The 12,016-nt window shown below is 47.7% G+C and overlaps 1 protein-coding gene across 2 annotated transcripts in view; it reads left to right on the top strand.

Moving 5' to 3' along the window:
• ZNF821 (zinc finger protein 821) overlaps nt 1-12,016 on the top strand; it is a 47,336-nt gene that overhangs the window by 20,535 nt on the left and 14,785 nt on the right. For both annotated transcript variants that reach the window (XM_063945479.1, XM_063945480.1), the window contains exon 3: nt 8,101-8,205. In XM_063945479.1, the coding sequence (XP_063801549.1) occupies nt 8,101-8,205 (105 nt within the window). The remainder of the gene's footprint in view (nt 1-8,100; nt 8,206-12,016) is intronic.

A 12,016-nucleotide genomic window follows, 5' to 3' on the forward strand; every position in this document is an offset into this window, starting at 1 on the left:
CAGCTTGCACATTCTGTGGCAGGCCTGCCACAGCCAAAATCTGTAAATGCCCATTCCACAAGGAAAGTGGGCTCATCTTGGGCGGCTGCCCGAGGGGTCTCGGCTTTACAACTTTGCCGAGCAGCTACTTGGTCAGGGGCAAACACGTTTGCAAAATTCTACAAATTTGATACCCTGGCTGAGGAGGACCTAGAGGTCTCTCATTCGGTGCTGCAGAGTCATCCGCACTCTCCCGCCCGTTTGGGAGCTTTGGTATAATCCCCATGGTCCTTACGGAGTTCCCAGCATCCACTAGGACGTCAGAGAAAATAAGAATTTACTCACCGGTAATTCTATTTCTCGTAGTCCGTAGTGGATGCTGGGCGCCCATCCCAAGTGCGGATTGTCTGCAATACTTGTAAATAGTTATTGTTGAGCCATCTGTTGAGAGGCTCAGTTGTTTTTCATACTGTCAAACTGGATATAGTATCACGAGTTGTACAGTGTGATTGGTGTGGCTGGTATGAGTCTTACCCGGGATTCAAAATCCTTCCTTATTATGTCAGCTCGTCCGGGCACAGTGTCCTAACTGAGGCTTGGAGGAGGGTCATAGTGGGAGGAGCCAGTGCACACCAGGTAGTCATAAATCTTTCTAGAGTGCCCAGCCTCCTTCGGAGCCCGCTATTCCCCATGGTCCTTACGGAGTTCCCAGCATCCACTACGGACTACGAGAAGTAGAATTACCGGTGAGTAAATTCTTATTTTTGCTCATACAATTAATTTGGTGGTGCAGAATTTTTTTTAAAATGACAGGGGCGTGGAGGAGATGCTGTCGGTGGCCCGAAAAATTGCGGGCCACTTTCGGCATTCAGCCACCGCGTGCCGAAGACTGGAGCACCATCAAACACTCCTGAACCTGCCCTGCCATCACCTGAAGCAAGAGGTGATAACGAGGTGGAATTCAACACTATATGCTTCAGAGGATGGAGGAGCAGCAAAAGGCCATTCAAGCCTATACATCCACCTACGATATAGGCAAAGGAGAGGGAATGCACCTGACTTAAGCGCAGTGGAGAATAGTTTCCGTCTTGTGCAAGGTTCTCCAACCCTTCGAACTTGCCACACGTGAAGTCCATTCAGACACTGCTGGCTTGAGTCAGGTCATTCCCCTCATCAGGTTTTTGAAGAAGCAGGTGGAGAAATTGGAGGAGGAGCTAAGACGGAGCGATTCCGCAAAGTATGTGGTACTTGTGGATGGAGCCCTTCATTCGCTTTGCCAGCATTCAAGTGTGGTCAATCTGTTGAAATCAGAGCACTACATTTTGGCCACCGTGTTCGATCCTAGGCTTAAAGCCTACGTTGTATCTCTCTCCGGCAGACACAAGTCTGCAGAAGTTCAAAGACCTGCTGGTGAGAAAATTGTCAACTCAAGCGGAACGTGACTCGTCAGCTCCTCCTTCATTTTCTCCCGCAACTGGGGCTGCGAGGAAAAGGATAAGATTTCCTAGCCCACTTGCTTGCGATGATGTAGGGCAGTCAGGAACGAGTGCTGACATCTGGTCCGGACTGAAGGACCTGCCAACGATTACTGACATGTCTACTGCCACTGCATATGATTCTGTCACCACTGAAAGAATGGTGGAGGATTATATGAGTGACTGCATCCAAGTAGGCATGTCAGACAGTCAGTACGTATACTGGCAGGGAAAAGAGGCAATTTGGATGCCCTTGCACAAACTGGCTTTATTTTACCTAAGTTTCCCCCCCTCCAGTGTGTACTCCGAAAGTGTTTAGTGCAGCCAGTTACCTTGTCAGCGACCGGCGTAGGCGGTTACTTCCACAGAATGTGGAGAAGATGATGTTCATCAAAATGAATTATAAATTCCTCCGGGAAGAACTTTACCAGCAATTGCCTCCAGAGGGACCTGTGATGGTGGATTCCAGTGGGGACGAATTAATAATCTGTGAAGAGGAGGATGTACACACTGAAAGGGGTGAGGAATCGGAGGATGAGGTCGACATCTTGCCTCTGTAGAGCCAGTTTGTGCAAGGAGAGATTGATTGCTTCTTTTTTGGTGGGGGCCCAAACAAACCAGTCATTTCAGCCACAGTCGTGTGGCAGACCCTGTCTCTGAAATGATTACTTTTTTAAAGTGTGCATGTCCTGTTTATACAACATAAGGGTGGGTGGGAGGGCCCAAGGACAATGCCATGTTGCACCTCTTTTTCTTCTTTCCATCATATGCTGTTTGGGGACTATTTTTTTAAGTGTGATCCTGTCTGACCCTGCCGTACAACTCCAGGGGTACTGCAGTATAAGTCCAGGAGTACTGCCGTATAAGTCCAGTCCAGTGGTGCTGTCTTGTGTTGCCCTAAGTCCAGTGGTGGTGTCTTGTGGTGCCATAAGTCCAGTGGTGGTGTCCTGTGCTGTATATTATTTACTCCAAATAAAAGGCTTTTATACATTACTTATATTATTATCCAAATAATTTTTATAGGGTTTTCCCTGTGTGGTGTAGGGGTACGCTCGCCTGTGCTGCATATTATTATAATAGCTCCAAATAAAAGGGTTATTATTATCCAAATTAATTTTACAGGCTTTGCCGTGTCTGTGTGGTGTAAGGGTACGCTCTCCTGTGCCACCAATATTGTGCGTGTATTACATCTGGGCAAATTCCAGCACGTCCCATGTTGTTTGTGTCGCACACTTGTGCCACTTAGCTTAGTCATACAGCTGCCTTCTTGCACCTCTTTTTCTTCTTAGTATGATGTGCTGTTTGGGGCCTAGTTTTTTTTAAGTGCCATCCTGTCTGACACTGCAGTGCCACTCCTAGATGGGCCAGGTGTTTGTGCCGCACACTTGTGTCGCTTAGCTTAGTCATCCAGCCACCTCAGTGCATCTTTTAGGCTTAAAAACAATATTGTGAAGTATGAGGTGTTCAGAATAGAGTGGAAATGAATGCTATTGAGGTTAATAATACCGTAGGATCAAAATGACCCCCAAATTCTGTGATTTTAGCTGTTTTTATGTTTTTTTTCAAAAATCATCCAGAACCAAAACCAAAACACGAAAAGGTGGTTTTGGCAAAACCAATCCAGATCCAAAACACGAGGATGGAACTAGAACCAAAACACAAAACACGAAAAGTGCCAGCCGCACATCTGGCAACGCATAACCTATCCAAAAGTTTCATAGAATCAACACAGCCCATTTGTTCAGGTTTCCCTGTGATTTTTTTTTTTTTTAAACAATATTTTTTTTATTTTATTATTAAGGTTATTGTAAACTAGGTTTCCCTGTGATTTTAAAAACACTGGGGCAGATGTATTAACCTGGAGAAGGCATAAGGAAGTGATAAACCAGTGGCATGTGCAAGGTGATAAACGCACCAGCCAATCAGCTCCAATATGTAAATTAACAGTTAGGAGCTGATTGGCTGGTGCATTTATCACCTTTCACATATCACTGGTTTATCACTTCCTTATGCCTTCTCCAGGTTAATACATATGCCCCACTGTTACTTTGGTGTTAGGAAGAAATTGGAGTCAGTTCTTTTTGAGGGAGTCCAAACTTCTGCACCAAGATGTGAAAAACCTCTTTGTGTAAGGCCCATTCTCCTGGATGGACTTGACTTTCTCTGAGATACGTTGCTTTCCTGTTGTCATTGCCTGCTACGTGCAATACTGAGCAGAATAGCTATTCTTCTGCCCATGACACGATGATCAATACTTCCGCTATCCCGGTTCTGCTTCTCATTACACCTTGGCAGTTTATGAAATCAATTAGTGTTTTGATTCTGAGATACTTGTGTCTTAAGAGAGGTTGAAAAATGCTGAAACCACATGCCGTACCGCTTTCCCTTCCAGATTGTTCTCGTGCAGGTCTCTTTACCGTTGTGGAGCCCTAATCCTTTTACCACTTCTGTATGTAAGCTAGCACCCCAACCTTGGGAGCTGGAGTCTTTGCTGAGCACACACATTCTGCTTCTGAGATGGACAATTCATGATCCTTTTTGTCTTCGATCCTGCCACCATCCAATGATATCTGTAATTCTGATTAATTTGTCAAGAGAATTTGGATTGTGATGCCACAAGAATTTTGTTGGAAGCTCTTGCATAAACCACCTTGTCCAAGGACCAATGCCTGTGCTGGAAGAGAACATTCGTAGGAGACAGACTATTTCATCCTGGTACCATTTGCGGAGTCTGAAGTTTGTATGCTACGTGCTGGATGCTGCTGTTTCTATTCATACCCCTAAGAACTGTGAGGGTAATTCAGATCTGATCGCTGCTGTGTGTTTTTGCACAGAGGGCGATCATATCCGAACTGCGTATGCACCGTTGCACGGCTGCAAGGGCATTAGCACCATGCGACGGGATGGCGCAAAGAATCCATTTGCACGTGCGTTCGCAAGGAGATTGCATGGAAGAGGCGGTTTGTGGGCGAAAACTGACTGTTTACAGTGAGTGTCGACAAAAACGCAGGTGGGTGTTTGACGTCAGCTCCGGTCCCGATCAGCCTGCTCTCATCGCACTGAAAGAGTAAGTCCTGGGCTGCGCAGAGACTGCACAAAATCAGTTTGTGCAGCTCTGCTATACATGCGATCGCACACTTGCACAGCGATAAAACACTCCCCCTATATGCTGCGACTATCTGATCGCAGGGCAGCAAGAAATGCAGCCCAGCGATCAGATCTGAATTAGGCCCTGTGTTGAGAAGGCATTAGATGGCTTTTTGCTGTATTGATGATCCAACCATGATCTGGAGGGAATAAATCACGTGCACTGTTGTGTCTGGCCACATGCTCTGATTCTCCTGTTTAAAGGGTTGTCCTCCATATAAGGTGATGCCATGATCCCTTGTTTCTTGCATCTATTGAGGTAAGGATTTGTCCTTCCTCCACCACCTGGAGAATCCACTCTACTGACTTTACGGAGAAATTAATTAAGCTACCTCAGCGAGAGAACAGTCCAGAAGGTGTCTGATGCCACAATGCTGCTGATTTTCTACGAGATAAAGTTAGCAACAGAAGCTGTTGCCTCCCTGCCTAAAAGGAACTATATAAATTACTTCAAACAGCAACTTCTGAATATTGTTTTTGAAATGCCTCCACTTTCACTGGAGAGGGCAGAACTCTGAATTTCGCAAAGGAATTTCCCCAGAGTGGCATTATACCATTCGCTCTTCATTGGTGATGTTGCAAACCCATTGTTCTTGAGCGTTTAGCATCCATGTCTCGGGATACGAAGAGATCCTGTCACCAAGGGCTCCACTGAGGCTGGTTGAGAAAAGTTTTTGTGAAACCTTTTAAGTTGAGCTTTCCATTCCTTATTCCTGAAGGATTGGAGAGGCTGTATAAATGCAGTAACACCAATCTGCGGAAAATACTGCATCTCTGGGTGGTAGCTTCGTGCTTCTCTGGTGTGCTGGAAACATGTTGATGAAGGAAATCTAGCTCTCCTATCCTGTGGAAAATCATGGGATTAACTTACAGCAACTGTCTGAAGCAGTCTAGTTTTTCCTCAAACAGATGATTCTTTGGTAGTTGGTCTGACACCCATGGCCGAGGTCTTCACAGGGGCCTAATTCAGGTTTGTACAAAATGCAGATGTTCACACAACTGAGCAATTATCGCTAAACTGCGCGTGTGCTGCGTTTGCACTGTGCACACTCCAAGGTTCCGTTGCAATGCCGCTCGCAGCTAGGATTAGATGCGGTGAGATTTTTAGCGCAGAGTGATTGACCGGAAGGGACCATTTGGGGGAGGTAACTGGCAGTCGCGGCAAAAACGCAGGCGCGTCACGGCCGTTTTCGGAGTACGTATCTGCAGTCGGCTGCGACCGTGTACGTAGAGAATCGTGGCACCAGTGTCGCTGCTGCTGCGACCACTCTGCGTAGCCATAGACCTACTCGAGTAGTTGATGTTCCTCGTTACTGCATTGGTGCTGTGTATGTGTACGCAGCTGCTGAGGACTTTGAGATTGCTTCGGTGGGTGTCTGTACCCTTTTCTGAGTGACAGCATCAGTTGCAATGATTAGCCGGTTCGTTGCCTAAAAAATCGCAAAGACATCGGCATGTGCGTACAGACATGAATTAGGCCCATGGTCCGCAAACACAATGACTTTTGCTGGACTGCTTACCTTCTGCAGGCTTTGAAAGCGCACTGAGAAGGACTGATTATTAACTAACTAAACTTAGCCTAAGAGTTTCCAAGCGAGCGTCTCTAAGAAGGGCTTGCCTATGGGTGCACTTTGGCTTTTTTGGGGGCGGGTTCAGGCCACATGTTGAAAATATCCTCAAACTCTACAGATTACCTGCAACTGAGCACCGAGCATGACCTAGAAGTGACCTCTAATGCCGGTGACCTCCCCGAACGCCTCCTAGTACTGGAGAGGAGGGCCAAATATTCAACCCCACATTTCCTGCTTGGGGGTATCGGCTAATGCAGACCATATATCTAACCAGCAATTCCTTGATTCCCGATGGTGATCTACCAATCGGTGGGCTACAGTGTCTGGTGATTTCTCGGGGGATCATCAATATCTTGTTAAAAATCCCTTAACCACCGATTCTGATCATTGTTGAGTTGGGCATTCCCAATATGTTGGATTTTGCAGATGACCCAGTCATCTGCAAAATTGAGAATTGTCCTAATTAATTACAGATTTGTGGGCCCCTTAACATGTTCAGGGAATCACCCCTGTGGACATCCTTGGACCATCAGTTGGAAACTGGTAAAAGCCAAATAACTCAAAAAATAAGAAACACTCTACAGCAGGCTTTTTCAACCAGTGTGCCGCGGAGCCAGAGCAGCTTCCTGCACCTTCAGAGTGAACTGTTGGCCTGGGCTCTTCTTAGAGAATCATTCTTGCTCCGGCTGTGACCTGTGCCTTGATGACGTGGCGGTGTGATATCATAGGTCACGGCCGCCGCATCTCACCACCCTGCTAGCCAACCCGCCTGCATCCACAGCTTTCCTTACCCACCCACATCCACACCTACCTGACCGGCCGCTGCTCAGTATTCGCAGCAATCCACTATGAACAACCTGACAGGTAGGGGCTAATATTTGTTATGTTATTTCTCCTGTGTGGAGCAATAGGATTTATGGATTTATAGGGGGATCAATGTGAATAATTCATGTGGGGAGAAATGTGATTGATTTATGTGTGAGCAACATGATTTATGTGGGCGCAATGTGATTGTTTTTTCTGTGTAGGCCGATGTATGTGTGGATCTTTTATTACTGTGAGGGCCAATGTGTGTGTTTTAGGTTTTTTCTGTGGGGAACGGATGGTGTGCCATGGCAATTTTAAAATATTGGCCCTCATTCCGAGTTGTTCGCTCGCTAGCTGCTTTTTAGCAGCATTGCAAACGCTAGGCCGCTGCCCTCTGGGAGTGTATCTTAGCTTAGCAGAATAGCGAACGAAAGATTAGCAGAACTGCTACTAAATAATTCCTTGCAGTTTCTGAGTAGCTCCAGACCTATTCCTAGATTGCGATCACCTCGGTCTGTTAAGTTCCTGGTTTGACGCCACAAACGCCCTGCGTTCGGCCAGCCATTCTCCCGTTTCTCCAGCCACTCCTGCATTTTTACCTGGCACGCCTGCGTTTTTTAGCACACTCCCTGAAAACGCCAAGTTGCCGCCCAGAAACACCCACTTCCTGAAAAAACGTCGATCAAGCTTGTGTAAATCTCCAAAGTTTTGTGTTAAATTACTAAGCGCATGCGTGCTGCGTACCATGCGCATGCAAATGTTCTACCTAATCGCTCCGTTGCGAAAAACTGCAACAAGCGAACAACTCTGAATGACCACCCTTGTTCGGTGTGCCGCGAGTGAAAAAAGGTTGAAAATCACTGCTCTACAGTAACACAACACACACTCTCCTCACTCATTTAGGCGCGTGTAATTCTTGTAAAAAAAAATTATAATTTTGTGACAGACTAAACAGGATAAGATTGTAGCCTATTTGCTTTAATTATATATTGATTGTACTGAAACATGATTGTTTTGTGAACCCCCCGCCCCCCCCCCAATAAAGACGTCGGGTTACCCCCGATTGAGGGCACAGTGGACCTAGATATGTTCATGTAACAAGTTCTCCTTTCCCTCGGCAGGGGAGCAGATGTTTGCTGGATTGGAGCAGGCTCGTCAAGCAATGATGAAAACGGAGATTATTAAACAGGAAGCGTCTGAGATGGATCACAATGACAGAAGCAGCAGTGAGTAGGCGCAGTGTGCGGAGGGGATACTCCTGTAAATAAAAGGATTTCAGTCGTATTCACATTAATGTTTATTGCCTACTGCTGAGACGTGTTGAAACATCACATATGGAATCTGTGGCCCACAAAAATGATCTAGAGTAACTCTGCTTCATTGCCTAGCTGTAAAGAACCATTAAATATAGACTTCTATATTTTTTATTCCCAGTCATAAAGATCTTTCCCTTGACCTTCTTGTCCTCAGTGAGAGGCCTCAGCCCTGCTGGGGTATCTCTTATTCCCATATAATGGGAAAACCACCCTTTGACTGGTGAGCTTAGCATTAAAGTCAATGCTTAGGTAATCAACATGGTATGTCTGCACTGTTGCACAAGTCATAAGGGAGTACTAGGGACCACAGCTGTTACACTACTGACCTTCATGCAGCATTCTATCACTACGGGACTCTGAGAACAGACAGCTGTAGTACCTGCCACCTTTGTATTTGTTTCATACACCAGGATAGGGTGGGCCGAAGAAGGTCTCCTTGTTATATGGCACAGCAGGTTTTTACCAACAGGACTCCTGCTGAAGTTCAGCATAATATTAGGAGAGGAGAGGTATTTTATAAAAGTGGATGGGAAATTTTCTCTAACGTCCTAGTCGATACTGGGGTGACAGTACCATGGGGGTAAAGATTGGGTCCACTGGAGCCTGGCACTTTAAGAAAACATTAGTGTGTGCTGGCTCCTCCCCTCTATTATCCTCCTGCAGACTCAGTTTAGAAAAATGTGCCCAAGGAGCCGGGTGCATTCCTCTGGAGCTCCAGAGAGTTTTCTTTAAAATTTTATTTAGTTTGTTATTTTCAGGCAGCGCTGGTTGGCAACCAGTCTGCCTGCGTCGTGGGACTTAGGGAGGGGAGGGGGGGGGGGGGATACCGAACCAACCTCCCTAGAGTTAATGGTTCGTATCCCCGCTGACAGGACACTAAGCTCCTGAGGCGCTGTTTCACATACCACTGGGTGTACGCACACGCCGGCAGCATGCCGCCACCCCTAATAGATGCTGAAGTAGACGCGGTGCGCTGAGTGATCACACCGGGTCCCCAGTGACAAGTGGCGGCATTAGGGCACAGCGGTCACCAGGCTGCGAGCTATGGTGCCCGCTGCGGACCCCAGACTGGCACAGATACAAGGGGGTTTTCTCTGACGTCCTAGTGGATGCTGGGTACTCCGTCAGGACCATGGGGAATAGACGGGCTCTGCAGGAGACTGGGCACTCTTAAAAGAAAGATTAGGTACTATATCTGGTGTGCACTGGCTCCTCCCTCTATGCCCCTCCTCCAGACCTCAGTTAGAATCTGTGCCCGGCCAGAGCTGGATGCACCTAGTGGGCTCTCCTGAGCTTACTAGAAAAGAAAGTATTTGTTAGGTTTTTTATTTTCAGTGAGATCTGCTGGCAACAGACTCACTGCTACGAGGGACTGAGGGGAGAGAAGCAAACCTACCTGCTTGCAGCTAGCTTGTGCTTCTAAGGCTACTGGACACCATTAGCTCCAGAGGGATCGAACACAGGGCCCGACCTCGGTCGTCCGTTCCCGGAGCCGCGCCGCCGTCCCCATTGCAGAGCCAGAAGACGGAAGAACCAGGAGAAAATCGGCGGCTGAAGACTCCGGTCTTCAATAAGGTAGCGCACAGCACTGCAGCGGTGCGCCATTGCTCCCACAGCACACCACACGCTCCGGTCACTGGTGGGTGCAGGGTGCTAAGGGGGGGGGGGGCGCCCTGGGCTGCAATAACTAAGTATACAATTTGGCATAAGTGCACACAATACAGTTATAAACTGTATATGTGCCTAATCCCCCGCCATTAATATTATTAAAAAAGCGGGAGAATCCCGCCGCAGAGGGGGCGGGGCTATCTCCCTCAGCACACCGGCGCCATTTTTTCTTCACAGCTCCGCTGGAAGGACGCTCCCCAGGCTCTCCCCTGCAGTATACACTACAACTAGGGTAAAAAAGAGAGGGGGGGCACATAAATTTAGGCGCAAAAGGTGATATAAGCAGCTATTGGGGGAAAATTCACTTTGTGTTAGTGTAAATCCCTCTGTTATATAGCGCTCTGGTGTGTGCTGGCATACTCTCTCTCTGTCTCCCCAAAGGACTTGGTGGGGTCCGGTACGGCTGTGTCGACATGTTTGAGGAGGACGCTTACGTGGAGGCGGAGCAGGAGCCGATAAGTGTGACGTCGCCCCCTGCGGGGCCGACACCAGAGTGGATGGATATGTGGAAGGTATTAACCGACAGTGTCAACTCCTTGCATAAAAGGTTCGATGACGTAACAGCTTTGGGACAGCCGGCATCTCAGCCCGCGCCTGCCCAGGCGTCTCAGAGGCCATCAGGGGCTCAAAAAACGCCCGCTACCTCAGATGGCAGACACAGATGTCGACACGGAGTCTGACTCCAGTGTAGACGAGGATGAGACAAATGTACAGTCCACAAGGGCCATCCGATGCATGATTACGGCAATGAAAAATGTGTTGCACATTTCTAACATTAACCCGGTTACCACTAAAAAGGGTATTATGTTTGGGGAGAAAAAGCAGCCAGTGACTTTTCCCCCATTTGATGAGTTAAATGAATTGTGTGAAGAAGCGTGGTGTTCCCCAGATAAGAAATTAGTGATTTCTAAGAGGTTACTAATGGCGTACCCTTTCCCGCCAACGGACAGGTTACGTTGGGAAACATCCCCTAGGGTGGACAAGGCGCTCACACGCTTATCAAAAAAGGTGGCACTGCCATTTCAGGACATGGCCGCCTTAAAGGAGCCTGCAGATAGAAAGCAGGAGGCTATCCTGAAGTCTGTGTATACACACTCAGGTACTATACTGAGACCTGCAATTGCTTCAGCATGGATGTGTAGTGCTGCAGCTGCTTGGTCTGATACCCTGTCGGATAACATTGATTCCCTTGACAGGGATACTATTTTGCTAACCATAGAGCATATTAAAGACGTCGTCTTATATATGAGGGATGCACAGAGGGACATTTGCCGGCTGGCATCTAGAATTAATGCAATGTCCAGGAGAGTATTATGGACTCGGCAGTGGACAGGTGATGCTGATTCTAAAAGGCACATGGAGGTTTTGCCTTATAAGGGTGAGGAATTGTTTGGGGACGGTCTCTCGGACCTCGTATCCACAGCAACAGCTGGGAAGTCGACTTTTTTACCTCAGGTTCCCTCATAGCCTAAGAAAGCACCGTATTATCAAGTACAGTCCTTTCGGCCTCAGAAAGGCAAGCGGGTTAAAGGCGTCCTTTCTGCCCAGAGGCAGGGGTAGAGGGAAAAAGCTGCACCAGACAGCCAGTTCCCAGGAACAAAAATCATCCCCTGCTTCCACTAAGTCCACCGCATGACGCTGGGGCTCCACAGGTGGAGCCAGGTGCGGTGGGGGCGCGTCTCCGGAACTTCAGCGACCAGTGGGTTCGCTCACAGGTGGATCTCTGGGTTCTACAAGTGGTATCTCAGGGATACAAGCTGGAGTTCGAGGCGTCTCCCCCTCGCCGTTACCTCAAATCAGCCTTGCCAGCTGCCCCCACGGAAAGGGAGGTAGTACTGGCGGCAATTCACAAGCTGTACCTTCAGCAGGTGATAATCAAAGTTCCCCTCCTTCAACAGGGACGGGGTTACTATTCCACAATGTTTGTGGTACCGAAACCAGACGGTTCGGTGAGACCCATTCTAAATTTGAAATCCTTGAACACTTCTATAAGGAAGTTCAAGTTCAAAATGGAATCGCTCAGGGCGGTTATTGCAAGCCTGGAAGAGGGGGA

The sequence above is a fragment of the Pseudophryne corroboree genome, chromosome 11 (assembly GCF_028390025.1).
Source record: "Pseudophryne corroboree isolate aPseCor3 chromosome 11, aPseCor3.hap2, whole genome shotgun sequence".
NCBI classification, from domain to species: Eukaryota; Metazoa; Chordata; class Amphibia; order Anura; family Myobatrachidae; genus Pseudophryne; species Pseudophryne corroboree.